The sequence below is a fragment of the Oncorhynchus gorbuscha genome, linkage group LG26 (genome assembly GCF_021184085.1).
Source record: "Oncorhynchus gorbuscha isolate QuinsamMale2020 ecotype Even-year linkage group LG26, OgorEven_v1.0, whole genome shotgun sequence".
Taxonomy (NCBI): Eukaryota; Metazoa; Chordata; class Actinopteri; order Salmoniformes; family Salmonidae; genus Oncorhynchus; species Oncorhynchus gorbuscha.
The window spans coordinates 18,658,924-18,686,918 of record NC_060198.1 but is presented as its reverse complement, the minus strand read 5'-3'; the positions used below and the strand labels follow the sequence as shown (position 1 = coordinate 18,686,918).

General features: G+C 41.7%; 1 protein-coding gene across 2 annotated transcripts; it reads left to right on the top strand.

Annotated features, from left to right (window-relative positions):
* On the top strand, positions 1–27,959 carry LOC124015793 (gastrula zinc finger protein XlCGF17.1-like). 2 transcript variants are annotated; one of them, XM_046331262.1, is made up of 2 exons: positions 1–280; positions 24,339–27,959. In XM_046331262.1, exons 1-2 carry the CDS (start codon positions 199–201, stop codon positions 25,391–25,393), a joined length of 1,137 nt encoding a protein of 378 aa, XP_046187218.1. In that variant the 5' UTR covers positions 1–198; the 3' UTR covers positions 25,394–27,959. The 2 variants fall into 2 exon arrangements, with proteins under 2 accessions (XP_046187218.1, XP_046187217.1); XM_046331261.1 differs by lacking the exon at positions 1–280 and adding an exon at positions 12,068–12,610.
* The last annotated feature ends 36 nt before the right edge of the window (positions 27,960–27,995 follow it).

The following is a 27,995-nucleotide window of genomic DNA, read 5'->3' as shown; positions in this document are numbered from 1 at the left end:
TGAATACAGATCGTCCCGTGATCAATTTGATCGATTATTAACGTTTACTAATACCTAAAGTTGGTTTACAAAAGTAGTTTGACGTGTTTTGTCAAAGTTTATAGGCAAATTTTTTAATAAAAAAAATGCCGTTGCGGTTTTGGAAAGGTGCTTTTTCCTGGATCAGACGGCCTTCATAAATGGACATTTTCGGTATACATGGACGGATTTAATCGAACAAAAGACTCAATTGTGATGTTTATGGGACATATAGGAGTGCCAACAAAGAAGCTGATCAAAGGTAATGAATGTTTTATTTTATTTCTGCGATTTGTGTAGCGCCGGCTACGCTAATTCTTTTGTTTTACGTCCCCTTCAGGTATTTTGGGGTGTTGCATGCTATCAGATAATAGCTTCTCAGGCTTTCGCCGAAAAGCATTTTAAAAATCTGACTTGTTGTCTAGATTCACAACGAGTGTAGCTTTAATTCAGTACCCTGCATGTGTGTTTTTATGAAAGTTTGAGTTTTATTGAGTACTATTAGCATTTGGCGTTGCTCATTTGCATTTCCTGTTGGCTAAGTGAGACGCTAGCATCTCACCTTGCTCTAAGAGGCTAACTCCTTCCCCTTAGGACAACAAATATATCTATGACTCAATTTTTAGGATTGTTTATCAAATTTATTATAGACCAATTTATTATACTTCGTCCATGTGTGTAAGCTGCAAGTACGTTGAAATTAAATAGTTTTCTTTTCAACTTTCAACTAAAACCAAAAACTTATTGTATGTCGGGCATAGTCTTATTTTTAACGACATTTTGCTTGGTGGGATATCCCCAATGTCACAGTTTAAACGTGTCCAAATCAATAGTCCAAATGCAGAAACAGTTTGTGATAAATTGAAAACCTAAACGTAAAATGTACTATCTACACAAACCACAATAATCATATTACTTGTATTTATTTAGTCTTTGATTTTTCCATTTATGTTTTGAGGTTGGACTTTAGCACGTCTAGCTCGTTAGCACGTCTAGCTCGTTAGCACGTCTAGCTCGTTAGCACGTCTAGCTCGTTAGCACGTCTAGCTCGTTAGCACGTCTAGCTCGTTAGCACGTCTAGCTCGTTAGCACGTCTAGCTCGTTAGCACGTCTAGCTCGTTAGCACGTCTAGCTCGTTAGCACGTCTAGCTCGTTAGCACGTCTAGCTCGTTAGCACGTCTAGCTCGTTAGCACGTAGGACGCACTGATTGGTGACACCTGTGCTGGCTTGTCCATTTCGTTAGTGGGAAGGTGTTTCACCTGAGCTGGTCCGGGTTCTATTTAAGAGTGTCTGGCCCAGTGCTCCAGTTGTCTTGATAGATGTGGAGAGGCAACACCTTTAGTGGTGCCACCTTTTTGGTTTGCTTCCTGTCTTTAATTTGTTGTGGGTTTTTCCTTTGTTTGTCCATTCTTGGGCAGAGTTAGTGGGTCTCATGGTTGGTGTCTTTCAGAGCCCCTCCTATAAAACAAGCTTATATTTTGGGTTGGTTATTGCATCCAATTATTAATATTTTAACCAATGACATTTTCATAGGATGCTCATTCGTCTTTCAGTTGTTATTCTTCTGTTGTTTATCCTCTTATGTTTGTTGTGTACTAAATATTTGTTTATTTTAAATTTTTTATGTTTTTACCTGTGAAGCCATTATGTTGCATCCATGTCTGAAATGTGCTGTATAAATAAAGCTTGATTTGACTTGAACATATTGTAAAACAAATGAACCCAATGACCGACCAATCAACAGACTCTTGGTCCCTCTTAGTATCCCCCTTGTCCCTTTGAACTAGACCAGGTACTGTGTTACAGCTGCTCACTCCTCCTCAATGCCATGAACTAGGTCCAAAGCCCTCTCCTCCGTGGTTTCCCCAACCTAAACTCACTGAGATGAGGACCAAGGAGGTGAAGTCTATTCTAGATGGTTTGGTTAACCACATCAGTATCCCTGCCTGAAGACTTGTTAGGTTCCCAAGCACTTTAATTTGTTGTCCATGTTTCATGGAAAGAGACAAAGTTAAGCCCAGTGTGTAGCAGGTGGGGGCATTGGGTTTGATTCAGACCCTGCCAGTGTACCAGGTGGGCATTGGGTTTGATTCAGACCCTGTCAGTGTGCCAGGTGGACATTGGGTTTGATTCAGACCCTGCCAGTGTACCAGGTGGGCATTGGGTTTGATTCAGACCCTGTCAGTGTGCCAGGTGGACATTGGGTTTGATTCAGACCCTGCCAGTGTACCAGGTGGGCATTGGGTTTGATTCAGACCCTGCCAGTGTGCCAGGTGGACATTTGGTTTGATTCAGACCCTGTCAGTGTGCCAGGTGGACATTGGGTTTGATTTAGACCCTGCCAGTGTACCAGGTGGACATTGGGTTTGATTCAGACCCTGTCAGTGTGCCAGGTGGACATTGGGTTTGATTCAGACCCTGCCAGTGTGCCAGGTGGACATTTGGTTTGATTCAGATCCCGTCAGTGTGCCAGGTGGACATTGGGTTTGATTCAGACCCTGTCAGTGTGCCAGGTGGATATTGGGTTTTATTCAGACCCTGCCAGCATGGCCAGAAATGTATTCCAAGATCAGTAACTTATAACCACAGAACCACCCCAGCCAGACCTTTCATGACTGACTAAAAACACCCAAGTATTAGATTTACTGCCATGGTCTAGTATGTCACTGCCTCAGACACCATTCACAATTCTGGCTTAGGTACTAGTAAAACATGACATATTATTTGCTAACCATTCCCAATGCTGGCTGAGGTATGAGTATAACATGACATATTATTTCCTAACCATTCACAATGCTGGCTGAGGTATGAGTAAAACATAAAATATTATTTCCTAATTGTAAAAAATGGCAAGGCTTTAGCTCAGTGGGCTTTTCTATTGTTGATGAAAGCAGGGGAAGTGTTGTGAGTAACAGAATTGCCTGAGATGTGGGGGAAGGGAAGCTGCTCACTGAATGGCTGTAGTGACAAGGGTCCTTCCAAAAATCTATCATTATTCCAACTGACATGTCAAATACTCCCCCAGATCTACCACTAATAGGCCAAGCCTCTACAGACCCTGTCTTGTACTGACAAACAGAATAAATCAATTGACATTCAAATATGTCATAATAAATAGGTGAATTCAATCCAGCTGGGCCTTTTTAACACAGACAGTTGTTCCTGCTGTAGATGTTATGTCCTTGTACAGATCTAGGATCAGTTTGTTTTAGTTTTATATGCTCTCTGTCATCGACAATTGTTCCTGCTTTCGATGTTATGTCTTCACACAGATCTAGGATCAGTTCGTTTTTATGCTCTCTAACACAGCCAGTTCTTCCTGCTGTAGATGTTATGCCTTCACACAAATCTAGGATCAGTTCGTTTTATATGCTCTCTCACAAAGACAGTTGTTCCTGCTATAGATGTTATGTCTTTGTACAGATCTAGGATCAGTTCTCCTCCACGATGCATACACAATACCGGTCAATTGTTTGGACACACCTACAAATTCAATTTTTTTTCTTTATTTTAACTATTGTCTACGCTGTAGAATAATAGTGAAGAAAACACAACTATGAATATGGATTCATGTAGTAACCAAAAAAGTGTTAAACAAATCAAAATATATTTTATATTTGAAATTCTTCAAAATAGCCACCCTTTGCCTTGATGACATCTTTGCATACTCTTTGCATTCTCTCAACCAGCTTCACCTGGAATGCTTTTCCAACAGTCTTGAAGAAGTTCCCACATATGCTGAGCACTTTTTACCCGCATTTCCTTCCGTTCCGATTAATCCCAAACCATCTCATTGGCATAGTTGTGTTGTCTTCACAGTTAACTCTAATGAACTTTTTTTCTGCAGCAGAGGTAACTCTGGGTCTTCCTTTCCTGTGGCAATCCTCATGAGAGCCAGCTTCATCATAGCGATTGACGGTTTTTGCGACTGCACTTGAAGAATCTTTCAAAGTTCTTGAAAGTTTCCGCATTGACTGACCTTCATGTGTTGAAGTAATGATGGACTGTCATTTCTTTTTGCTTATTTGAGCTGCTCTTGACATAATATAGACTTGGTCTTTCAGCAAATAGGGCTATCTTCTGTATACCAACCCTACCTTGTCACAACACAACTGATTGGCTCAAATGCATTAAGAAAGAAGGAAATTCAGCAAATTAACATTTAACAAGGCACACCTGTAAATTGAAATGCATTCCAGGTGACTACCTCATGATAGATAGATGATAGGAGAATGATGGTCAAAAGATAAAAGTTAAAAAAATAATAATAATAAAAAAACATAATAAAAAGTACATTTGAATGACACTAAGTGGCAGTGTTTCTACAACTAATGCCGGTTTGCCTGAGGCTGATGCTGTGCAGGTGTTGTTGGTACACATGCATATACACACATTCACTCAGATAAACACATTCAAGAACACACACATACATGTAATAGTGCCAGACATGCACACAAACATATACAGTTGGCATTGCTGTTATGATTTTATTTGTCCTTGATGTCCTTTGTTTTAAATGTATTATTTTGTTAATTTTTTTGCATTGTTGTTTGCTGTTTTCTTCTGTCTTTTCCTTTTTTTCTCTTTCGTTCATTCTCTTGGTTGTTGGTACATTGGGAGGTTCTTGGGGGTGGGGAATGGAATTAATTGTATTTTTCATTTTTCTTCCTGATGGGGGACTGTGGGAGGGGTCTCGAATGATTGAGGGACTTTATTGGGGATCTTGGAGGGTTCGGGTTCACGTCTTTTTGGCCTGGTGGTAGATCGGTGAGCAGGGCATTGACCCTGAATGCTTCTGTGTGTCTCTCTGAATGGGAGTCTGTTGGGTGACTGGTGTGATGTAGTTGTTGAGCGGCTTCACTGCAAGTATATTGTATGTTGAGAATATTCAATACATAAAAAAATATTTTAAAAATGCAAGCTTGAGACAGATATGGAGCTAGTGATATCTATATACCTTCCTAGATATGGAGCTATTGATATCTATATACCTTCCTAGATATGGAGCTATTGATATCTATATACCTTCCTAGATATGGAGCTAGTGATATCTATATACCTTACTAGATATGGAGCTATTGATATCTATATACCTTCCTAGATATGGAGCTATTGATATCTATATACCTTCCTAGATATGGAGCTAGTGATATCTATATACCTTCCTAGATATGGAGCTAGTGATATCTATATACCTTACTAGATATGGAGCTAGTGATATCTATATACCTTCCTAGATATCGAGAAAGTGTGACCTTCCTGGTCCCTCAAGTCAGTGAGTCAACACAGGAAGGAGCAATGAATGGATAGTTCATTTATTTCCAAAGCTGCAATGATGGGATACACACAGTCTGGATGAATGATCAGTAGTGACGGGATATAAATAGCACACCCACAGCAATTCTCCATAAATCTGCCCTAAAATATACTAACAAAAAACTATCAAAATGTCTGTCAAAGTTATTGTGATCATATAGTGGATTTAACAATTACTAATAAGTCTTAATTGACTATAATAAAATGAATACATTGTTTCCATGTGTCTCATATTTACTACATCAGAATAAACTAACATCCATTTTAGTATTCAAAATATATCAAGTTAACCTGCAAAATTACTCAATGTCTCCCTCTGGTGGAGAATAATATATAACACACCTAAACCAACAAAACCGGGCTAAGAAACTGGCTGGTGTTCATGAGTTTATAAAACATATCATTTATACATTTGTCATAAATGACCTGCAATGACGAGATACACAGTGTGGATGAACGATCAGTAGTCGACCGGATAAAAATAGCACTCCTAAAGAAGATGCAGTGTGGTGTCAGGAAAACAACCTCTTACTCAACGTCAACAAAACAAAGGAGATGATCGTGGATTTCCGGAAACAGCAGAGGGAGCACCTCCCCTATCCACATCGAAGGAACAGCAGTGGAGAAGGTGGAAAGTTTTAAGTTCCTCTGCGTACACATCACGGAAAACTGAAATGATCCACCCACACAGACAGCGTGGCGAAGAATGCGAAACAGTGCCTCTTCAACTTCAGGAGGCTGAAGAAATTGTCCTGTCACCCAAAACCCTGACAAACATTTACAGATGCACAACCGAGAGCATCCTGTCGGGCTGTATCACGGCCTGTGTGTAACGGATGTGAAACGGCTAGCTTAGTTAGCGGTGTGCGCTAAATAGCGTTTCAATCGGTTACGTCACTTGCTCTGAGACCTTGAAGTAGTAGTTCCCCTTGCTCTGCAAGGGCCGCGGCTTTTGTGGAGCGATGGGTAACGATGCTTCGTGGGTGACTGTTGTTGATGTGTGCAGAAGGTCCCTGGTTCGGGCGAGGTGACGGTTTAAAATTATACTGTTACATGTGTACGGCAACTGCACCGCCCTCAACCACAAGGCTCTCCAGACCCAATCACTGGACACTTCAATAAATGGATCACTAGTCACTTTAAACAATGCCACTTTATATAATGCCACTTTAATAATGTTTACATATCTTACATTACTCATATCACGTGTATATACTGCATTTTATACCATCATCTGCACCTTGCCTATGCCGCTCGGCAGGGGAGGACTGAAACTATTATTATGGCCATGAATTTGACTCCATCCCAGGCCACCCTGTTCACGCAAACCACCAGACCGCTACATTTTTGGGCTAACCCTATTTGTTGATGTAACGGGTACCAAACTAGTTATACATTTATCCACTATGTTCATTTGGTTAAAGAGTTACTCACATTACAAAATGCAAACAATTAGGACTGACCTTCAAGTAGCCTCTCTGAACACTGAGTTTTCAAGGTATGCTATGGCTATGGGTGCACCCTCAAAAACTCACTAGGAATACACCAATCGTAGCACATACAAATGAACAAGGTTAGACACACAACTATTAGCCTACACTTTTTAAAAAGAGAATGAAATATAAAGAGTTATATCAAATGATTATCTTTATTTTCCAGCATCAAGCATATCAAAAGTATCAAAAACCTTCACACACATTCACCGAACTTAAACATAAGCTACAACAATGTAAATAAGTATAATACAAAAGTCGAAAAAGCACTCCTCTACAAAACCTCTCTATATATATATATATATCACAGACACAACTGCAACGCCCTCAACCGCAAGGCTCTCCAGACGCACATCACTGGACACTTTAATAAATCCCTAGTTACTTTAAACAATGACACTATTAATAATGCCTCTTTAAGCATGTTTACATATATTACATTACTCATAACACATGTATATACTGTACTGTGACCCACTGAACACTTTAATAAATGGATAGAACTTCACACACTGAACTTGAACATAAGCTACAACAATGTAGTATAAAAATCCTCTACAAAAAATGTAGATTACAATGTTTCCTCACTGGTGTCCATAAAGCAAACAGCACAACAATAAACACATCTATACACTGAGTCAATGAAATTGAACATAGGCTACATAACTGCAAGTATAATACGACAAACCCAAAAACATGCCTCTGTACAAAAGCTTTAACTCACAGCAAATGTTCTTTCCCCCATGTCAGCCTGTTGAGGAAGAGTCATAGCATAGCTACTTCAGTGTAACCAGGAAGTAATTACCACTAGTAAACCAGTAGGCGGCGCGGTAACTCACTGCTCTCTGACATCTTGTCAATGATATCATCTTTGTCAAGTCCCATAAGAATCTCCTTCTCTGTTCTTATGCGGTTCTTCACGAATTTCATGGTGGAGACTGTCCTCTCACAAGCTACCTGAGTGAGGGATAGGGTGAGGAGGAACTTGTAGCCCAAATCAATGATGTGATAAGCATCCTTGAGCAGATTGTACTGAGACAGGAGAAGATAGCGCATATTGGACAGTTTTTACATGTGGAACAAATTCTGCTCACCAACTCCACCCTTTTCATCAGGATCCTCAAAGCCTTCCCCTGATTCATCACTAGCGGTTGTGTTGTACTCCTCCAATGCTGACTGTTTCAGTCTTATCTCCTGTTGTGCTGATCAGTTCAGCCTGCAATGCCTCAATAGTGGCATGTTCATCAAATAACAGTAAGCATTTTCTGAGCTCCTTCATGGCTGTCTTTGGAAGGCTTTTTTCTCTGATCTCAGGAAATGTATTGGGATTCATGCAGGAGACATCTACACACAGCACTGCATTTGCTGCATATCGGCGGTGAATACTTTCAACAACAGTGTCCAGTACCACATTGTGGATCTTGATTTTGTAGCCCATGTCTGCATTAGCAATGGGTTCGTCTTCTGCCAACTCACCTGGTTTTCTCTTCTTTTTTCTGTTGTTGTTCTCTTCTCTGGGAGAGCAGTCTGAGCTTCTGCATCACAGCCCTGCTGCTCCTCCAGAATGCCATCTTCACACCCTCAAAGTCTCCGGCACACTTTCTCAGGTTATCCTACGTTCCCGTCACCAAGTGATGTGCTGTTATGATATCCATGCCACTTGTTTACAATAATTTAAAGAGATGGGGACTTCTGCTCAAAAAATCCTGAGAAAAACCTCAGCTGTAAGTATGGTTTCATACTTTAGGAAAGCATCCTTGTACCTTGCTTCGGATGATAGGTTTTATGACCACATCCTGTTCAAGTCTTTCCATAGTGATGACCACATCCATGTAAAGTGCACGATCAGGCTTCGCAAAGCTTCCAAATACTTCCCTCAAGGCCTCGTCTTTGGCCCACTAGCGTTTTTCAACAATTACATCAAACAGTCTGTGTCTCCTGTCCTCACTGGTTTCCTCCCATAGCTTCATGCACTTGTTGGAATCTTCAAACGAACACTGCAATGTCATTCAGTAGTGAGAAAAGGGATTCACTTTCCACAACAACCCCAGTGGTGTCAGTTAGCACAAGGTTGAGGACATGTGAGTGACACCATATTGTCACACCCTGATCTGTTTCACCTGTCCTTGTGATTGTCTCCGCACCCCCAGGTGTCGCTTGCCCCAGTGTATTTATCCCTGTGTTTCCTGAACATTCTCTTGCCTACTCCCTTTTTGGGTCAATAAACATCTAAGACTCCAACCATCTGCCCCCTGTGTCTGCATCTGGTTCTCGCCTTGTGCCCTGATACATATGTGTACTTGGTTAGGAGACTCTCCTGTGAGCGACGCAGAGAAGCCCCTGTATTGTCCCTGAATATTCGCTGCTCCGTCTGTTGCATTACCAACACACTGTTTGATATCTATGTCCATCTTCTCAATGGTCTGTTTCACCAGGTCCACAAAGTACTGTCCAATCAATGATTCACAGTCAATGACGGCAATGAATCTCTCGTGGACAACATCAGTGACATATCGCAGAACTACTGCACACTGGTCTTTGGATGTTAAATCCTGTGTTGTGTCCATTCCTATTGAGGACATCCCTGCCTTTCTCACTTCAACAGCAATTGTCTGCTGAATCAACATTCTGATGACGTCAATTACTTTATTTGCTGTTGTTTTGGACGTCATAGTTACCAAGGACCCGCTTCCTTTACTTCCCATTTCCTTCTTGTTCTTCTCAATGCTCCAACAACATGCTCTTGTAAGCAGACATCATATTTGCTTAGCAACAATATAAGCTCAAGAAACGTGCCATGATTGACGGCCAAGTTATATGCAGCTTCGTGTCTGTCCTCTGTAGCTGAGCCCACATTTACCAAGAACTTTAAAGACATCATTCACACGTTCCATGACCTGACTCCTCATTCTGACCTGGTCACTCAGAAGGGTACGGATGTCTGCTTTTCTGGCTCTGAGGAAAAAGGCTTCTGCACTTTCTCTATGGGTCTTGCTTCTCTCATGTTCCTGTACTCTCTGATGGGCATGTTTCCAGACCTGCATGCCTCCTTTGACAAATGCACTATCACTGGCTGAAGGTTTTGCAAATGACAAGACATACTGAGCAGAACAAGGGGGGAGTTACTTAAAAGTATGTCAGTCATTTTCTGTTTGTGCCATCTTTGGAGTGGAGTATATTGGAAATGACTCTTTGAGGGGTTTGTTTTGGGTGATACTGAAAAAATAAGTAAAAATCCTTAATCCTTATTCTGGAACGGACAAAGAACACGACAGGAACAGTGTCAGCACACGGATAAACAAGGCCATATGACAAACAATCCCGAAGCAGGGAACAGAGCCAGGTAACAGGAGCGCTGATGTGCGTGACGGGGACAGGCAGGTGTGCGTACTGAAAGTGGCTTGAGTGTGCAAAGCTGGGGAGGAAGAGCGGGAGCAGGCGTGACAAGAATTAGATTAATATTGTAAATAACCTACATTTAAACTTGTATTACATGTGCAGTCATCGATTGTATGCCCCCCGATTACAGTCCCACTGATAATCTCATAAATAAAGCTCATATTAATCTAAAATCATAGCCTATATGTTTAGGTTTGTGCTCTTAAGTTGTACCTGAAGGTTCCTGCTCTGAGTCAGACTCTGAACTGACCACCATCTCCAGTTCTGCAGGAGCACCTGAAGCTCTAGTGCTGCTGCTGCTTCCTTCTGCACCTTGTAATGCTGGTACAAATGGTGCTAATGATCTTTGTCATTTCCTGTGCTGTGTCACACAGGCTACTGTGTTACGTTCATGGATGTATCATGGTTGCGTTACAGTAGTCTGTTTCGCTGTACAGTGGATGTGTACTTTCTCCAGCTTATGTGGCATGAGTCATGACCGAGTCCTGGCAAGTCCATAGTCTAGGTTTGCTATTAGTTTAAACATATTGCCTTCAATGTCATATTCTGATCGTTATCTTGCACTCATTGCTGTGATATAATTCCTCCACGAAGACGTAAGACGTGCAAACTGTTTGGCCTACCGGCCGTTGTGTCACTATTATTAGCTAGGCTACTTAGCTAGCCATGCTGGGTGTCGTGTGTGTGTGTGTGTGTATGTGTTTTTGACTGACCTGGTCCCTTACTGGCGAACATGTCGCTTATTTTGCAGCATTTAGCTGCGTCTGTGGCAAGGGCCTTTCTCTTTTTATATTCTCTCCCTCTCTGCTCCATCTTTCCATTTCTTACCGTCCATTTCGCAGTGTGATTTGTCTAAAATGTTATCGGTAGAGAAGCATGTTGACAGTGCTATGGTGCGTCGCGGAGAGACCTGAGTGATGTAATTTCTGTGCAGGGACACTGCAGCGAGAGAGTGAGAGTCACGCCTGATTCCTGGATTCTCCATCAACTCATTCCTGCTTGCTATATTATCGCTGGTCAAGTTGACTTTTTCACAGCAGGCCAAAACGATCCTCAGGCCAAAACGAACCTCAGAACCAAATGAACCACAGGCCCAAACGACCCTCGGGCCAAAACTACCCTCAGGCCACCGGGAAATATCCTGGTTCTCCCGATGGCCAGTCCGCCACTGCCGCACGGCCATGGCTCATCCATATACTTCTATGTACATATTCTCATTCACCCCTTTAGATTTGTGTGTATTAGGTAGTTGTTGGAGAATTGTTAGATTACTTGTTAGATATTAATGCACTGCCAGAACTTATATTACTGCACTGTAACATCTGCTAAACATATGTATGTGACCAATAACATTTGATTTGATTTTCCAGTTAACTACCAACTTGAAAGAGGGAAATTTAGCATAAAACCCACATGGAAAACTGAGATTCGACAAATAACATATTGGGTTTATAAGCGCGGAAACCGACTCGAGCGTGCATGCTTTTGCGGCACAGTCGATAGCGCGCCGGACCTCGGGCTCGGAGGTCGAGGGTTCGAGACCTGCTCCCTGCCTGTTTCATTACAATATAAAGTGAGGCTTACTTGACACCAAACCAACAACAGTAGTTTTCTAAAACATAAATGTACGATGTTAAAGGTGGATTTTGTGATGTAATGTCAACTTTATACATTTCTATCCCCGGGATCAAAAACTCATGCTTCCTACATTGAACTTGTCTGAACATTTTCAATATACGTTTTACTCAACTGCGTTACCCACTCCAGTCAGCAGATTGCGGTCTGCGACTTTAAGGCAATGCTGCTGGTGTGACGTATATTCTAGTGGACGGAACGCTTATTTCAACCGCAGCAACAGTTTGTCCGCCACCTCCGTAGCTTGCTCGACATAATAGCCGAACCAATAAAGCTCTTTAGACGCTTTAGTGTATATTAGCCACTGTGTTTTAAACCCATTTCTCCCCTCTAGTTAGTTATCCTATTTAATTTCATATTTACTGTGTTATTAGTCAGCTAGCGGGCTGGTTAAGTTAGCATTAGCCTAGCTAGTTAACATCTCCGACCATGAGGTCATTTAGCTACTCTCCTGATAAAAAAGTGAAAGAGGAGGAGGAAGAGAAGGATGTTACAATACAAAAACAAGTAGAGGGTGAGGCCGTTACCGTGAAAGAAGAGAAAGACGTTTCAGTGAAAGAAGAGGAAGACTTGTTCAAAGTAAAAGAAGAGGAGGATGCAGTTGTTGAAGTGAAAGAGGGGGAGATGATTGTCACATTGAAAAAGGAGGGGGAAGAAGAGGATGAAACGGGATATCTGGGCCCGGTTTCCCAAAGGCATCTTAAGGCATCCAATGGTTCTAACGATGAACGTTCCCTGATTAACACTAGTAAGTACTGTCCTAAAAACAGAGGCACAAACTCTGCAGTTGTTGAACTGATGTTTGGTGTTAAAGGTGAAATCTGCAATTGCTACATCCATATTGTGACTTTTAAATTATTTATTTATAGCCATTGATTCTTGAAGAATATAATAAATGAACTTAGTTCAACTGTTGTACGCCATTAGAACCCCAAATAAGCTTTTTTTTACTATACAGTGTAAACCAACACTGTATAGCCTCAACATGGTTAAAACTATAATGTTGATATCATGGATGTTAAGTCGTTGCATCCATAGGTCTGTCTATGAATTTGAGAATAGTTACATTTCTCCATTTCTCTTATTAGTGGTGGCATTACAGCTTTGTTATTGTTTCAACTGTACGTTGGTTGATTGATTTATGTGGCTTTTTTTAAAGGGACAACCTAGGTTTTAAACAGAAACAAATGGCTGCCCAGAGACTTGGTTTGGTAAACAGCTGAGGGATGGGGGCTGGAGAAATGTAACCACTATCTTGCCGAGTGGATTTCATTAAGACTTTGTTTACTTGCTGTTTGAGTTGAAGAAGAAAAATACTTTGAGAAACTCCAGAACTCATTAGTGGTGCAGTGTTAAGACAATCAGAAATACTATCAGACATCCCCAAATGGGCACATTTATAGGCCTACATTTGTGTGCAGGCCAGGTAGACTAGTCCTACTTCTATATGTGTAATCAGGTGTGCATCCTTACTCAACATTGACAGGAGTGTTTCAAATGAAAGACAATGAATACATTGATAAAACTGACGCATCTTGTGGGGTCAGGTCATGGGCCGTTTAAGTTCATCATATGACAAGCTTAATGTTGACAATACTGTTTCAGGGAAAAGTAGTTATTGTCAACGTTAAGCTTGTCATATGATGATCTTAAATACTGGATCTTGCAGTCGGACAATTTTTTTGGACAGTCAAATGACAAACATCACAACATGCAACAACAACCAAAGTACTTAATTACTCTGGTAAAGAGTAATCCCTAACAAGTTGGTGTTTATATTGAGTTATTGTCTGCTTGATTTACAGTTGGTTCTCGTTAGTCTGATACATTGCTCATAATGTGTAGAGAACTGTTCCTTGATGGATAGGCTATTGTTTAACACACAGAGCTATTTTCCTTTATTCAGGACATTTAGAATGACAACACATTACAGAGTAGCCTAGTGGGATTATTCACAAAATTATCTGGTGATCAGGTTATGAAATGTCATGACGAAGACATTTTAGTTTCCATGTTTCACCTGAAATACTAAATGATTTATAGTCCTCGGTCTATGTTGTTAGGTGAATTTATGGGTCGTACAGTAGGTCTGTTAGGTGAAGTTATGGGTCCCACAATAGGTCTATGTTATTGTTAGGTGAAGTTATGGGCCAATTTGACATACACTTAGTGTCCAACCTCATTGTCAGTCTGATGTTAAAGCCAGAGCATTTTACTGATTGAAGTGTTTTTTAAGTATAAAGCAGTTGATTTTCGACAGTAACACAAACAGAAGGTTCAAGCGATCCTTACAATTATAATCTGAAAGTACTGTGAAGTGCCAGTCATAAGCAACCTGTAAATAGAGGCTATTTTTGTTGTCAGCCCATGAGAACCCCCCTGAGTTTTCCCCCACGGTGGTGAATTAGTGAATAGACATAGAGCTTAATGTGAGTTTCCTTGAGTAGCACTCCTGATCTTGCGCTGATAGTGAGCTGTAATATTCAGAATAGATTGTTAAAAACTAAAATCTTTGCTCACCATTTTTGCTCCAGGCAGATATACTACAACCATAACTAGCAGTTTCCTCATCAGCATGGAGGATTTTCTGCAACCAGATTGTGTGAGCATCGCCCTCGTGCCGCAATTTCAGCAAACCGAAAGTCGTCTGGCACACTGTTTAGGCTTTCAACAACTTTAACTTATTTCTAGCCTACAATCATCGATGCTACTAATGTGAAAATAAGACAAAGTGTGATTGTTGCTCACTTGACTGTCTTAATTGTCAAATAATTTAACAGATGTCAATTGTTGTATGACATCATGGGTATGCTATGGGCATCACCTTTTACCTCAAACGCTCATCCTGTGGCATTCTGCATTGGAATCCTGCCTTTGGAAAGCCACCAAAAATTATGATATTTCCATCCCCAACTACAACATTTTCTGTCAAGATAGAACTGCCAAAGGGGGAGGAATTGCAATCTACTGCAGAGATGGCCTGCAAAGGTCTGTCATACTTTCCAGGTCAATGACCAAACAATTCGAGCTTCGAATTTTAAAAATTAATCTCTCCAGAAATGAGTCTCTCACTGTTGCCGCCTGTTATAGACCGCCCCCCAGCTGTGCCCTGGACACCATATGTGAATTGATTGCCCCCCCCCCAATCTATCTTCAGAGTTCATTCTGTTAAGTGACCTAAACTGGGATATGCTTAACACTCCGGCCGTCCTACAATCCAAGCTAGATGCCCTCAATCTCACACAAATTATCAAGGAACCCACCAGGTACAACCCTAAATCCGTAAACATTTGCACCCTTAGAGATATTATCCTGACCAACTTGCCCTCCAAATACACCTCTGCTGTTTTCAATCGGGATCTCAGCGGTCACTGCCTCATTGCCTGGATCTGTTATGGGTTTGCAGTCGAATGACCACCCCTCATCACTGTCAAACGCTCCATAAAACACTTCTGCGAGCAGGCCTTTCTAATCTACCTGGCCCGGGTATCCTGGAAGGATACTGACCTCATCCCATTAGTAGAGGGTGTCTGGTTGTTATTTAAGTAATTTTAAAGTAATTTCCTCACCATCTTAAATAAGCATGTCCCGTTCAAAAAAATGTAGAACTAAGAACAGATACAGCCCTTGGTTCACTCCAGACCTGACTGCCCTCGACCAGCACAAAAACATCCTGTGACGTACTGCACTAGTATCAAATATTACCCGCCATATGCAATTTTTCTGTGAAGTCAGGGTCCATTACACACAGTCAGTTTGGAAAGCAAAAGGCTAGCTTTTTCAAACAGAAATTTGCATCCTGTAGCTCTAACTTTTGGGACACTGTAAAGTCCATGGAGAAGAAGAGCACCTCCTCCCAGCTGCCTGCTGCACTGAGGCTAGGAAACACTGTCACCACCGATTTAAATCCACGATAATCGAGAATTTCATGAAGCATTTCTCTATGGCTGGCCAGGCTTTCCTCCTGGCTACCCCAACCCCGGCCAACAGCTCCGCATCCCCCGCAGCTACTTGCCCAAGCCTCCCCAGCTTCTCTTTCACCCAAATACAGATAGCTGATGTTCTGAAAGAGCTGCAAAACCTGGACCCGTACAAATCAGCTGGGCTAGAAAATCGTGACCCTCTCTTTCTAAAATTATCAGCCGCCATTGTTGCCACCCCAATTACTAGACGGTTCAACCTCTCTTTTGTATCGTCCGAGATTCCTTAAGATTGGAAAGCTTCCGCGGTCATCCACCTCTTCAAAGGAGGGGGTGACACACTAGACCCAAACTGTTACAGACCTATATCCATCCTGTCCTGCCTTTCTAAAGTCTTCGAAAGCCAAGTTAATAAACAGATCACTGATCATTTCAAATCCAACCGTACCTTCTCCGCTGTGCAATCCAGTTTCCGAGGTGGTCATGGGTGCACCTCAGCCATGCTCAAGGTACTAAATGTTATCATATCCGCCATCGATAAATGACAATACTGTGCAGCCGTCTTCATCGACCTGGCCTGTTGTCCGGACCTCTGGCAGTCTCTATGGGGGTACCACAGGGTTCAATTCTCGGGCCGACTCTCTTCTCTGTATATATTTTTATATTTTTTATGTTACCTTTATTTACTAGGCAAGTCAGTTAAGAACGCATTTTTATTTTCAATGACAACCTAGGAACACTGGGTTAATAACCTCTTAGAGCTACCCCCTACTTTTGTCAATTTCCGCCTGAAGACATACCCAAATCTAACAGCCTGTAGCTCAGGCACAGAACCAAGGATATGCATGTTCTTGGTACCATTTGAAAGAACACTCTGAAGTTTGTGTAAATGTAATTTGAATGTAGGTCAATATAACACAATAGATCTGGTTTAGATAAAACAATGAAAAAAACACTTTTTTTATTTTTGTATCATCATCTTTCAAATTAACAAGATAAAACAAACATTCAGATAGGATGATGGGGACAATTTCAGTGAAAAACATAACAGTACTTGTGTAAAGTTTCAGAATGATAACTCCCAAAATGAGTGTGCTTACATGACATTTATCATGAAGTCACCCAGGTGTCCCACACAAGTAGCCCAAATGTACCCAAGTGGCCAAATCGGTGAAGGTATACATTTTGAAACAAATAACTATATACAAATTACCAAAATGGTATTCTTAACACCCCCCCCCCCCCCCCCCCAAAAAAAAAAAAAAAAAATGGTGGAAAAAATATATTTATTTACAAAATAACATGTAACTATTTACACACTTTCAATATTTGGAAGACCCTCAGTCCTCCTCCTATCAAATCCAATGTATTTATATAGCCCTTCGTACATCAGCTGATATCTCAAAGTGCTGTACAGAAACCCAGCCTAAAACCCCAAACAGCAAGCAATGCAGGTGTAGAAACACGGTGGCTAGGAAAAACTCCCTAGAAAGGCCAAAACATAGGAAGAAACCTAGAGAGGAACCAGGCTATGAGGGGTGGCCAGTCCTCTTCTGGCTGTGCCGGGTGGAGATTATAACAGAACATGGCAGAGATTTTCAAACGTTCATAGATGACCAGCAGGGTCAAATAATAATAATCACAGTAGTTGTAGAGGATGCAACAGGAGAGCACCTCAAGAGTAAATACGAACAGTTTAGGTTTCCATAGCCACAGGCAGAACAGTTGAAACTGGAACAGCAGCAAGGCCAGGTGGACTGGGGACAGCAAGGAGTCATCATGCCAGGTAATCCTGGCGCATGGTCCTCCAAGAGAGAGAAAGAGAGAATTAGAGAGAGCATACTTAAATTCACACAGGACACCTGATAAGACAGAAGAAGTACTCCAGATATAACAAACTGACCCTAGCCCCCCTACACAAACTACTGCAGCATAAATACTGGAGGCTGAGACTTGAGGGATCAGGAGACACTGGCCCCATCGGATGAGATCCCCGGACAGGGCCAAACAGGAAGGATATAACCCCAACCACTTTGCCAAAGCTCTACACAATATTGTGCTGCTGATGCCAGGTGCCATAGCAGTCTCTTTCTGCTGTAAAGCTGAGGGTCACCAAGCATGTGGTGCAGGTGATGGGGGACTTAATTTAAAAAATAACACAGCGACGCCTCCATGCTGTGCCCTTTTGGCCCTGAGGCACATCCATGCCTGCAGAAATACATTTGGGCAGATGAACACCACTTCTGGCAGGAGCTGCATGAACCAGCTTCAGTGGGGGATGGAAACCTTGGCACTGGGGGCTGCCATTCGGAGTCTGTCCCTGAAAGAAAATGTTCAGTTAGAATAGTTTCACATGAGCCCTGTATCAACAGGTATAATAAACAGATATATATATATATATATATATATATATATATATATATATATATATATATATATATATATATACAGAGTACAGGGAACATAAGGTTGAATATATTATTATTACATTTACATTTAAGTCATTTAGCAGACGCTCTTATCCAGAGCGACTTACAAATTGGTGCATTCACCTTATGACATCCAGTGGAACAGCCACTTTACAATAGTGCATCTACATATTTTAAGGGGGGTGAGAAGGATTACTTTATCCTATCCTAGGTATTCCTTAAAGAGGTGGGGTTTCAGGTGTCTCCGGAAGGTGGTGATTGACTCCGCTGTCCTGGCGTCGTGAGGGAGTTTGTTCCACCATTGGGGAGCCAGAGCAGCGAACAGTTTTGACTGGGCTGAGCGGGAACTGTACTTCCTCAATGGTAGGGAGGCGAGCAGGCCAGAGGTGGATGAACGCAGTGCCCTTATTTGGGTGTAGGGCCTGATCAGAGCCTGGAGGTACTGAGGTGCCGTTCCCCTCACAGCTCCGTAGGCAAGCACCATGGTCTTGTAGCGGATGCGAGCTTCAACTGGAAGCCAGTGGAGAGAGCGGAGGAGCGGGGTGACGTGAGAGAACTTGGGAAGGTTGAACACCAGACGGGCTGCGGCGTTCTGGATGAGTTGTAGGGGTTTAATGGCACAGGCAGGGAGCCCAGCCAACAGCGAGTTGCAGTAATCCAGACGGGAGATGACAAGTGCCTGGATTAGGACCTGTGCCGCTTCCTGTGTGAGGCAGGGTCGTACTCTGCGGATGTTGTAGAGCATGAACCTACAGGAACGGGCCACCGCCTTGATGTTAGTTGAGAACGACAGGGTGTTGTCCAGGATCACGCCAAGGTTCTTAGCGCTCTGGGAGGAGGACACAATGGAGTTGTCAACCGTGATGGCGAGATCATGGAACGGGCAGTCCTTCCCCGGGAGGAAGAGCAGCTCCGTCTTGCCGAAGTTCAGCTTGAGGTGGTGATCCGTCATCCACACTGATATGCCTGCCAGACATGCAGAGATGCGATTCGCCACCTGGTCATCAGAAAGGGGAAAGGAGAAGATTAATTGTGTGTCGTCTGCATAGCAATGATAGGAGAGACCATGTGAGGTTATGACAGAGCCAAGTGACTTGGTGTATAGCGAGAATAGGAGAGGGCCTAGAACAGAGCCCTGGGGGACACCAGTGGTGAGAGCGCATGGTGAGGAGACAGATTCTCGCCACGCCACCTGGTAGGAGCGACCTGTCAGGTAGGACGCAATCCAAGCGTGGGCCACGCCGGTGATGCCCAACTCGGAGAGGGTGGAGAGGAGTATCTGATGGTTCACAGTATCGAAGGCAGCCGATAGGTCTAGAAGGATGAGAGCAGAGGAGAGAGAGTTAGCTTTAGCGGTGCGGAGCGCCTCCGTGATACAGAGAAGAGCAGTCTCAGTTGAATGACTAGTCTTGAAACCTGACTGATTTGGATCAAGAAGGTCATTCTGAGAGAGATAGCGGGAGAGCTGACCAAGGATGGCACGTTCAAGAGTTTTGGAGAGAAAAGAAAGAAGGGATACTGGTCTGTAGTTGTTGACATCGGAGGGATCGAGTGTAGGTTTTTTCAGAAGGGGTGCAACTCTCGCTCTCTTGAAGACGGAAGGGACGTAGCCAGCGGTCAGGGATAAGTTGATGAGCGAGGTGAGGTAAGGGAGAAGGTCTCCGGAAATGGTCTGGAGAAGAGAGGAGGGGATAGGGTCAAGCGGGCAGGTTGTTGGGCGGCCGGCCGTCACAAGACGCGAGATTTCATCTGGAGAGAGGGGAGAAAGAGGTCAGAGCACAGGGTAGGGCACTGTGAGCAGAACCAGCGGTGTCGTTTGACTTAGCAAACGAGGATCGGATGTCGTCGACCTTCTTTTCAAAATGGTTGACGAAGTCATCTGCAGAGAGGAGGAGGGGGGGGGGGAGGAGGATTCAGGAGGGAGGAGAAGGTGGCAAAGAGCTTCCTAGGGTTAGAGGCAGATGCTTGGAATTTAGAGTGGTAGAAAGTGGCTTTAGCAGCAGAGACAGAGGAGGAAAATGTAGAGAGGAGGGAGTGAAAGGATGCCAGGTCCGCAGGGAGGCGAGTTTTCCTCCATTTCCGCTCGGAAATGACCTGCTAGATAGATCTACTGTCTCTATTATATTATGACAGACCAGCTAGATCTACTGTCTTTATTATGTTACAACAGACCAGCTGTATCTGTCTCCATTTCACTTTGGCCATTGTTGTGGGCCTGCCCCCCCATCAACAGCTTCAAATAGGCTATTTCATGTGTGTTTGGGTGGGGCGGCAGACACGCATCTCACATTTCATGACATTACATGTTTATATATTGCTTCTTAAATTAAAAAGAAATCACAAATAATATGTTATATTATTAATTTCAAACAAGGGCATTCGCATGATACGAACTTACCAGTCCAAAACAATGTCCTCTCCCGTTCAAAAAATATTCCTCCACAATCGCTAAATGAATCGTCCTACAACAATCTCTGTCTCACTTTCCCAATCAATTTATTCTAAAATTGTGTGTACATCTGTATATCTAGACTTAGTTTTAGCTTTCCTTGACTTAGTCGCCATACTGATTGATATATAAACAGCTGAATCTGTGTGTTTACCAAACAATGCAGTGCGTAATATGTGTTTCTCCTTCCGGTATGAGACTTCAATAGCGAATTACTCTCTTTACGCTGGAGCTTACTACATGGGTTGGTCTTGCAACACATAAACATGACCTATTGCCGTTTACCTCAGCTCATTGGATATCTACCCAGCTAGATTTCAAGACGATCAGTGGTCATTGGGTTAAAATACAGTCAATCAACGAAACAGCGGGCAAATCATTGGTGCACAATGATGTCATAACTTGTTGTCTTCAAATCGGTTTCTTTCAGTCAATACGTCCCGCGAAATGACCCATCAGGTTTGATTGTGTTACAAACAAACCAGTTGATTGCAGTGAAACCAAACATGACTGGAAAAGTCACATTCTGTGTGGATTATTTACCTGGAATGTGTCGTCGAAAATGGAATGAGACGGAATTCACGACAAGCGGTTCACAAAATGTTTTGTGTTAGGCTATAAAAACGTATTTTATCAAACAAAAGATCATTCATTGTGTAACAATGAGCATTGGAATTGCAAACAGATGAAGATCGTCAAAGGTGAACCATTTATTTTAATGCAGTTTGTGATTATGTTACGCCTGTGCTGGTTGAAATAGTTGGTTTTTATGGGGCTCTATGCTCAGATAATCACATCGTATTCTTTCGCAGTAAATCCTTTTTTAAATCTGACAACGCAGTTGGATTAGCAAGATTCTAGGCTTTTGATACATGTGAGACACTTGTATTTTCATGAATGTTTAATATGACTATTTATGTAGCGGTCACCGTATGTTGTGGAATTTCAGCCCGATAGCGGGTTCCGTGCGCAAAGAGGTTAATGCAGCAAAGATGACTAACTCATTTTTGAACAAATTAGCAGTTACTGCCTTTTTACTTGGTGGGGCAGTAGTGTAGGAGACACAACTTCACCTAACAACAACATAGACCTACTGTAGGACACAACTTCCCCTAACAACAACATAGACCTACTGTAGGACCCATAACTTCACCTAGCAACAACACAGACCTACTGTAAGACCCATAACATCACCTAACAATAACATAGACCTACTGTAGGACCCATAACTTCACCTAACAACAATGCCATACAACTCCAACTGCTCTTAAACGCTACTAAAACTAAATGCATGCTCTTCAACCGATCGCTGCCCGCACCCGCCCGCCCGACTAGCATCACTACTCTGGACGGTTCTGACATAGAATATGTGGACAACTACAAATACCTAGGTGTCTGGTTAGACTATTAACTCTCCTTCCAGACTCATATAAAGCATCTCCAATCCAAAATTAAATCTAGAATCGGCTTCCTGTTTCACAACAAAGCCTCCTTCACTTACGCTGCCTAACACCCTCGTAAAACTAACTATCCTACTGATCCTTGACTTCGGCGATGTCATTTACAAAATAGCCTCCAACACTCTACTTAGACTGCATCCAGTTTGCTATCACAGTGCCATCCGTTTTGTCACCAATGCCCCATATACCACCCACCACTGCGACCTGTATGCTCTCGTCGCCTGGCCCCTGCGACATATTCGTTGACAAACCCGTTGACAAACCCACATCCATCACTCAAGTGTTAATTTGTTAAATTGTAATTACTTTGCTACTATGGTCTATTTATTGCCTTACCTCCTTACTCAATTTGCACACACTGTATATACATTTTCTATTGTGTTATTGACTGTATGTTTGTTTATCCCACGTGTATGTAACTCTGTTGTTTTTTTTGGCGCACTGCTTTTCTTTATCTTGGCCAGGTCGCAGTTGTAAATGAGAACCAGTTGTCATTTACGACTGGCCTACCTGGTTAAATAAAGGTGAAATACAAAATAAAATCTTTATTTTATTAGCAACACCCAAATGTATACTGTCATTAACGCGGTTCTTCAACAAATACACACAATTCTTAATACTATAGCAAACAGAACATTCAAACGAGCCTTACAATTATAATCCAAACTAGTATGAAATGTACTCATAGGCAACCTGAAAATGGAGGTTAGTCCCCTGAGTTTTCCCCCATTCACATTCAGAATACATTGTGAAAAACTATCATCTTTGCTCACTATTTTTGCTCCAGAGAGATATACTACATCCATAACTTTTGGCTTCCTCATTAGCAGGGAGGAGTTTCTGCAACCAAATTGTGTGCGCATCGCCCTTGCGCTGCAATTTTATTAAACTCAGAAAGGGGTCTATATTGGAAACCAAAAGTCGTCTGGCACACTGTTTAGAGTTTCAACAAAATGAATAACTTACTTCTAGTCTACAATCATCAATTTTACTACTAATGTGAAAACAAGGCAAATATGACTATTCTTGCTCATTTAACCTCTTACTCCTCCCCGACACGCAGGCGTTCCATCTAGACATCTGGAAATGCAAATGCGCTACGCTAAATGCTAATAGCACTCGTTAAAACTCAAACGTTCATTAAAATACACATGCAGGGTACTGAATTAAAGCTACACTCGTTGTGAATCCAGCCAACAAGTCAGATTTTTAAAATGCTTTTCGGCGAAAGCATGAGAAGCTATTATCTGATGGCATGTAACACCCCAAAAGACCCGCAGGGGACGTAAACAAAACAATTAGCATAGTCGGCGCTACACAAAACGCACAAATAAAATATAAAACATTCATTACCGTTGACAATCTTCTTTGTTGGCACTCCTTGATGTCCCATAAACATCACTATTGGGTCTTTTTTTCGTTTAAATCGGTCCATATATAGCCAAGATATCGATCTATGAAGACTGTGATCAAGGAAAAAAACAGTTTTTTAACGCAACGTCATTTTTTTAAATTAAAAAAGTCGACGATAAACTTTCACAAAACACTTCGAAATACTTTTGTAATGCAACTTTAGGTATTAGTAAACATTAATAATCGATCAAATTGATCACGAGGCGATGTATATTCTATAGCTGTACGTCTGGAAATAATGTCCGGGTAAATCTCAACCAAAATATCCGGCCGGAGACCGGAAGAAATGCGCTGCCTCGTGTCCGTTTGACCAAGAAACAAAGGCAAATGACAAGACTGTTGACATCGTGTGGAAGCTGTAGGTATTGCAACCGCGGCCCCATTTAATGTGGTTCACATTCAACAATGAGTTCAAGTGGCGCATGGATATATTTTCCCATTTTCAGTGATCAGATTTTCCTGCGATTTTCGATGAAACGCATGTTCTGATATAGTCACAGCCGTGATTTAACCAGTTTTATAAACGTCTGAGTGTTTTCTATCCACACATACTAATCATATGCATATACTATATTCCTGGCATGAGTAGCAGGGCGCTGAAATGTTGCGCGATTTTTAACAGAATGTTCGAAAAAGTAGGGGGTGGACTTAAGAGGTTAAAGAGGATTGTCAAATCGTTTTTACATTCGTTACAGACATCAATTGTTTTACAACATCATTGGCTACTTTGTTGGCCTCAACTTTCTTTTACAGTGGTTTTCCGCTGTTGTGGGCCTTTAATCATCTGACTTTGTTGTTCACACAGGAGAGAGTGAGGACTATTGTGGATCCTCTGGGGATCCTCAACAACCTCATGATGCTGAAGAGGCAGAGAAGAGTCTCTCCAGATCAAAACACCTCAAGAAACTTCTGCAGAGATCCACAGGGAAGAGAACTCACTTCTGCTCTGACTGTGGGAAGAGATTCACCTCATCGGGCATTAAAATTCATCAGAGAACACACACAGGAGAGAAACCTTATAGCTGTGGTCAATGTGGGAAGAGTTTTCCTCAATCTGGCTCTCTGACAGTACACCAGAGAACACACACAGGAGAGAAACCTTATAGCTGTGATCAATGTGGGCAGAGTTTTGTTCAAGCTAACAATCTGACTAGACACAAGAGAACACACACAGGAGAGAAACCTTATAGCTGTGGTCAATGTGGGAGGAGTTTTACAACATCTAGCTCTCTGACAGTACACCAGAGAACACACACAGGAGAGAAACCTTATAGCTGTGGTCAATGTGGGAAGAGTTTTGGTCAAGCTGGAGAGCTGACAGTGCACCAGAGAATACACACAGGAGAGAAACCTTATAGCTGTGATCAATGTGGGAGCAGTTTTCCTTCATCTAGCTATCTGACAGTACACCAGAGAACACACACAGGAGAGAAACGTTATAGCTGTGATCAATGTGGGAAGAGATTTACTTTCTCTGGCACTCTGACTCAACACCAGAGAACACACACAGGAGAGAAACCTTATAGCTGTGGTCAATGTGGGAGGAGTTTTACGACATCTAGCTCTCTGACAGTACACCAGAGAAAACACACAGGAGAGAAACCTTATAGCTGTGGTCAATGTGGGAGGAGTTTTACTACATCTAGCTATCTGACAGTACACCAGAGAAAACACACAGGAGAGAAACCTTATAGCTGTGGTCAATGTGGGAGGAGTTTTACTACATCTAGCTATCTGACAGTACACCAGAGAAAACACACAGGAGAGAAACCTTATAGCTGTGGTCAATGTGGGAGGAGTTTTACTACATCTGGCCATCTGACAGTACACCAGAGAACACACAGGAGAAAAATATCATAGCTGTGACCAGAGATAATCTGTTAAAAGATCTCTGATCAAATATTAGGACATACATACATGAAGGAGTTGTTTCATGATTTCAATTAATTAATGTCACAATGTAGAAAGTTTTAACATTGTAGTAGGAGTATTTTAATGATGTCACAATGTAGAAGCCTAAACGTTTCCCCCCCTTTGTGAATTGATTTCATAATGATATGGATATTAGCCTCAGGTGAAAAATCAGAGTCCGTGTGGTTTTTGAGCTGTTAGTTTTAACAGGACGTGCAACCTCATCTCTCTCCTCTCGTACAAATGATTTTAGCATGATATCGATGAGTGATGACAAATAAGTGTTGCATTCCCTTGTTTAGCGACCCCTAAATTTAAATGCATCACTCCAAAATGTAGCTGACTGTCTTCTGCAGGTTGTGCTCTATCCAGTGAGGTAAAATATATCTCCCATTTCCAGTTGTTTTTTTTGTTGTCAGTTTCAACAGCACTTACAACCTAATTCCACCCCTAATCGATATCAGTGATTTATTGCTACTTGTCAAAACAACAGCATTTCTGGTGCTTGTGCATTTTAAAAGCTGCTTGTTTAAACAAATACAAGTAATATGATTGTTGTAGCAGATGTTTGTGTACATAGAACATTTTATGTTTAGATTTTCAATTTATCCCAAACTGTTTCTGGATATTGGTTATTGATTTGGACACATTAAAACTGTGTTTTGATATTTGGCTATCCCACGAAGCAAAATGTAATTGAAAAGCTGTTGAAAATAAGACTATGCAACCAAATATTTCATATTTACATTTCATGTAACATTTAGTATTCATAATTATTTATACGACCAACTGACAATTTTTTGGGGTACAATTATATTGACATTGTTTCCCTGCTTTTAGAATATCAGGGTTCATTCTCAGATGTGTCAACCCAAATGTACTAGAGCATGACATTGGGGACGGGGCCCCGATCCAACAACATACCTATCTAGTGAACCCTGAAAAAAGAGAGAACCCCCGCTCTGCAGTGAGGTGGAAAGTTACTACGGATATTGCAGGAGTTTCCTCTTGAAATCAGACATGTCCATGGTAAGGACAACTTGGTTGCTGATTTTCTCAAGGATGGGCAGTCAAAAAGATGTGTGTTTTGCGTTTAGCCAGTGCGTTGCCATGGATCACAATTTATTTTGACACATGTTTTTCCGTATTGGAGATGAGTTTTGTTTGGGCTCGTTCCAAGGGGACGAGAGTTCTCGAAATAATCTTTTTTCCCCCTATTTGTAATTGTTTATATTGTTTTCTGTTAGTGGTCAGCAAACTTGTCCAACAAAAATAGAAGATATATTTGTCTTAAGGAGGAAGGTTTTACAGGCTTTGGTTTTTCCATTTATGTTTTGAGGTTGGACTAGCTTGTTAGCATGTAGGGAGAACCGATTGGTGTCAGTATGTGTTACACCTGTGCTGGCTTGTCCATCTCGTTGGTGGGAAGGTGTTTCACCTGAGCTGGTCCAGGTTCTATTTAAGAGTGTCTGGCCTAGTGCTCCAGTTGTCTTGATAGATGTGGAGAGTCAACACATTTAGTTGCTCCACTTTTTTGGTTTGCTTCCTGTCTTTAATTTTGTGTGGGTTTTTCTTTTGTTTGCCTCTTCTTGGGCAGATTTAGTGGGTCTCATGGTGGGTGTCTTTTAGAGCCTCTCCTAAAAAACAGCTTATAATTTGGGTGGGATGTTGCATCCTATTAATATTTTAATCAATGGCATTTCCTTTCAATGCTCATTAGTCTTTCAGTGGTTATTCTTATGTTTTTTATCTGCTTATGTTTGTGTACTAAATATTTATTTATTTTTTCCTGTGAAGCCAATGTGTTATCATGTCTGAAATGTACTGTATAAATAAAGCTTGATTTGAACATATTGCAAAACAAATGAACCCAATGACCAACCAATCAACAGACTCTTGCTAAACCAATGAAAAGCAACACATATCTTGGTTAATCTTAGTATGAAAAACAGTATAAACTCATATCTTCCTCTGTCAAAATAGTGCTGGTATGTATGTTTAGTATCACTGTTCAACCAACCCAGTTCAATTGTTGATATATTGAAAACAAACTAAGTTTGTTGTGGGGTTTTCTTTTGTTTCCCCCCTTCTTGGGCAGATTTAGTGGGTCTCATGGTGGGTGTCTTTTAGGTCCCAGTTGTTACTAGTCAACTTCCAGTGGACACCCCCATAGTGTCATTCAGAACCCCTCCTAAAACCCACCTGTTTAGTTGTGGTTGTTGTCAGTGACTCTTTGTTAGTTCCCTCTTCTGTTTAAGTGACATTTCTGGTTTTCTTGCTGGGAAACTGAACAACAATGTAGTAAAACAAGCTTATATTTTGGGTTGTAGCATCCAGTTCTTGTTCATCAAAGGCATTTCCTTGAAATGTTAATTCGTCTTTCAGTTGTTATTCTTCTGTTTGCTGTGTATGTTTTTATTTGTATTTTTTCTGTGAAGTGCATTGCGTTGCATCCATGTCTGAAATGCGCTGGTTTGGTTTGAACATATTGCAAAATAAATGACCAACCAATCAACAGACTCTTGCGCCATCTTAGTATGAAAAACAGTAT

Excerpts from the sequence above, each read along its gene's own strand:
- LOC124015793 (XM_046331261.1), top strand. The coding sequence starts at position 12,292 with ATGAGGTCATTTAGCTACTCTCCTGATAAAAAAGTGAAAGAGGAGGAG. Across the intron at positions 12,611-24,338 it reads ACGTTCCCTGATTAACACTA|GAGAGAGTGAGGACTATTGT; the intron begins GTAAGTACTGTC and ends TTGTTCACACAG.